This window comes from Octopus bimaculoides, chromosome 22, assembly GCF_001194135.2.
Source record: "Octopus bimaculoides isolate UCB-OBI-ISO-001 chromosome 22, ASM119413v2, whole genome shotgun sequence".
In the NCBI taxonomy this organism is placed as follows: domain Eukaryota; kingdom Metazoa; phylum Mollusca; class Cephalopoda; order Octopoda; family Octopodidae; genus Octopus; species Octopus bimaculoides.
Window position 1 is genome coordinate 36,847,193 of NC_069002.1, and position 2,053 is coordinate 36,849,245.

Below are 2,053 nucleotides of genomic sequence, written 5' to 3' on the forward strand. Positions count from 1 at the left end.
ATGCAAGAGTAAGTCTCACACACACTCTCTTTCTCTTTCTCTCTCTCTCTCTCTCTCTCTCTCTCTAAAATTGTCGAAACTTAATCTTTCATTCAAATCATGAGTGTAAATAGAATCTCGTTAACTGCAATTTCAAATTAGTTGTTTTGCCTTTTGTTCATTTTATTTTTATTTTTATTTTTCCATGCATGACATTTTTACCTGAATTCTGTTTCTCTTTCTCCCTCGGGCTTCTAAAACCATTTCCTTTCATATAAAAGAGCCTCAGGCATTGAAGTTTTTATCTAAATACTGATTTTATACACACACACACACACACTTACAAAAGCATGATTTTAATGAGATTTTCTGACATTCAGCCATGGTTGCCAATTTGCATGAAAATATTAGTTTTTGTCCCATGAATTCTGCTACAGTAAATACAATTTTGTTGTTAATATTTGATAACATTATTCATTCCCAGTTAACAGCTTTGGAATTTAGTCTAACTAAAAATGTTCATCTGTTCTGAAGGCAGCATGATCCACATGTTTATCTTTGATGAAAGCCAGTTAAAAAAAGTTAAAACTCCCTCCTCCTCCTCCCTCCATGAGCATGTGTTGCATTCAAGCATGAAATGGTGTGTCCTTCTCCTCCCCATTTCAACAATGGTGTGAATCCCTTCTGACTTTCTTGTCTCCTTTTCCCTCCTCTTTTCACCTCTTCCCTAACTCCAGGAGTAATTTTTGTCTGCTGATTCGGACTTCTTTTCTGTCACTCAGATTCTCGTGGTCTTCAAGCACGGTGTAAGGATAAACTACCTACGCGTCTGTCTCTGGCCACCAGAGACTCTGAATCCTTTGAAGGCATAACCGATAGTAAAATGAGTGAGAGCAGACTGGCCACACCATCCACTGGAGATAGGCCAAGTCTCCGCGCCTCGGCCTTGCCTTTGCCTATTGGAACTTCACACGATAACGCAAAGTTACGTGGAATTCTGCCAGAACAACGTCGAAGCATGGTTCCAAAACATAGACCATAATATGGTGGATTAAAAGAGAAGACATTGGGATTTTGCAATTAGGGGAAAAATAAGACATCAGCCCCAAGTCTTGGGTATGAGCCTAATGGTTTGTCTGGTCCTTATTTACTATTGCTACTATCACTGTGGTGAAGCTAAAGAAAGCATTGTTACAACTGCATTTAACTCGATCAGTGTATGTACATTGGCTTCTCAACACACAGCGTAATATTTTGTTGTATTAAATACGCTGCTGGAATGTGAAATTTACTTCCACATACACAAACATTCTCTGTTTATAAAGGTGAAAGGAATTGTTTTTTGGTCTAATTCAGAGAAATGAAATTATTTTTCATATTTTTAATTGTAAAACTTTAAAATTATTCAAAAGAAAATGGCCTCAAACAACCATTACCATTCCAGCCAAATAAATAGATTATTCATTCTTTTTAACCTGAACTCTAAAAGAGTACACGCACACACACACACACACACACACAATATATATGTTGTGCATACAATAGAACCTGTTAATTTGGGACTATTGTTTTGTTTTCAAACTAAAATGTATTTTCTGCACATAGTTTAACATTTGAAAAAAATATATCAGACTGAAAATAATAAGTAAAATTGTAGATTTGGCTGGGGTGATTTGTGAAAAGTGATAAAATTTGGAGAGAAAAATGTTGTTTTTTTTTTGGGGGGGGGGGGGATTGAAAGCAGTCTTTGTTCCAAGAAAATTTGTAATGAAAATTTGTAAAATAAATTGTCATATTGTTTACAGAACAGTATAGAATGGATTACAAACTCTGGCTATTATATATGCCTTTATTTTTTAAATTGAAATTGTTCATCACATCACACTCAGCGTTGCAAATAATAAACTTTATTCATTTGTGTGTGAACTTGGACTTTGTACAGCTGTTACACACACACACACACACACACACACACACACACACGCGTATGAAGTGGCCATGAGATATTAGCCTACCTGAATGTCTTTGTTGGTGATTTCAGTATCACATGATGGAATCGGTTTGCTATTCAAAT

General features: G+C 35.8%; 1 protein-coding gene across 4 annotated transcripts in view; it reads left to right on the forward strand.

Annotated features, from left to right (window-relative positions):
- The window catches only part of LOC106874451 (casein kinase I), a 94,541-nt gene that overhangs the window by 78,511 nt on the left and 13,977 nt on the right, over positions 1-2,053 (forward strand). For 2 of the 4 annotated variants that reach the window (XM_014922187.2, XM_014922186.2), the window contains exon 9: positions 762-2,047. The exons of the other annotated variants lie outside the window; for them this stretch is intronic. In XM_014922187.2, coding sequence (XP_014777673.1) covers positions 762-1,021 — 260 coding nt within the window. In that variant the 3' untranslated portion in view covers positions 1,022-2,047. Of the gene's footprint in view, positions 1-761; positions 2,048-2,053 lie in introns of those variants that run through there. 4 annotated transcript variants of the gene reach the window in all.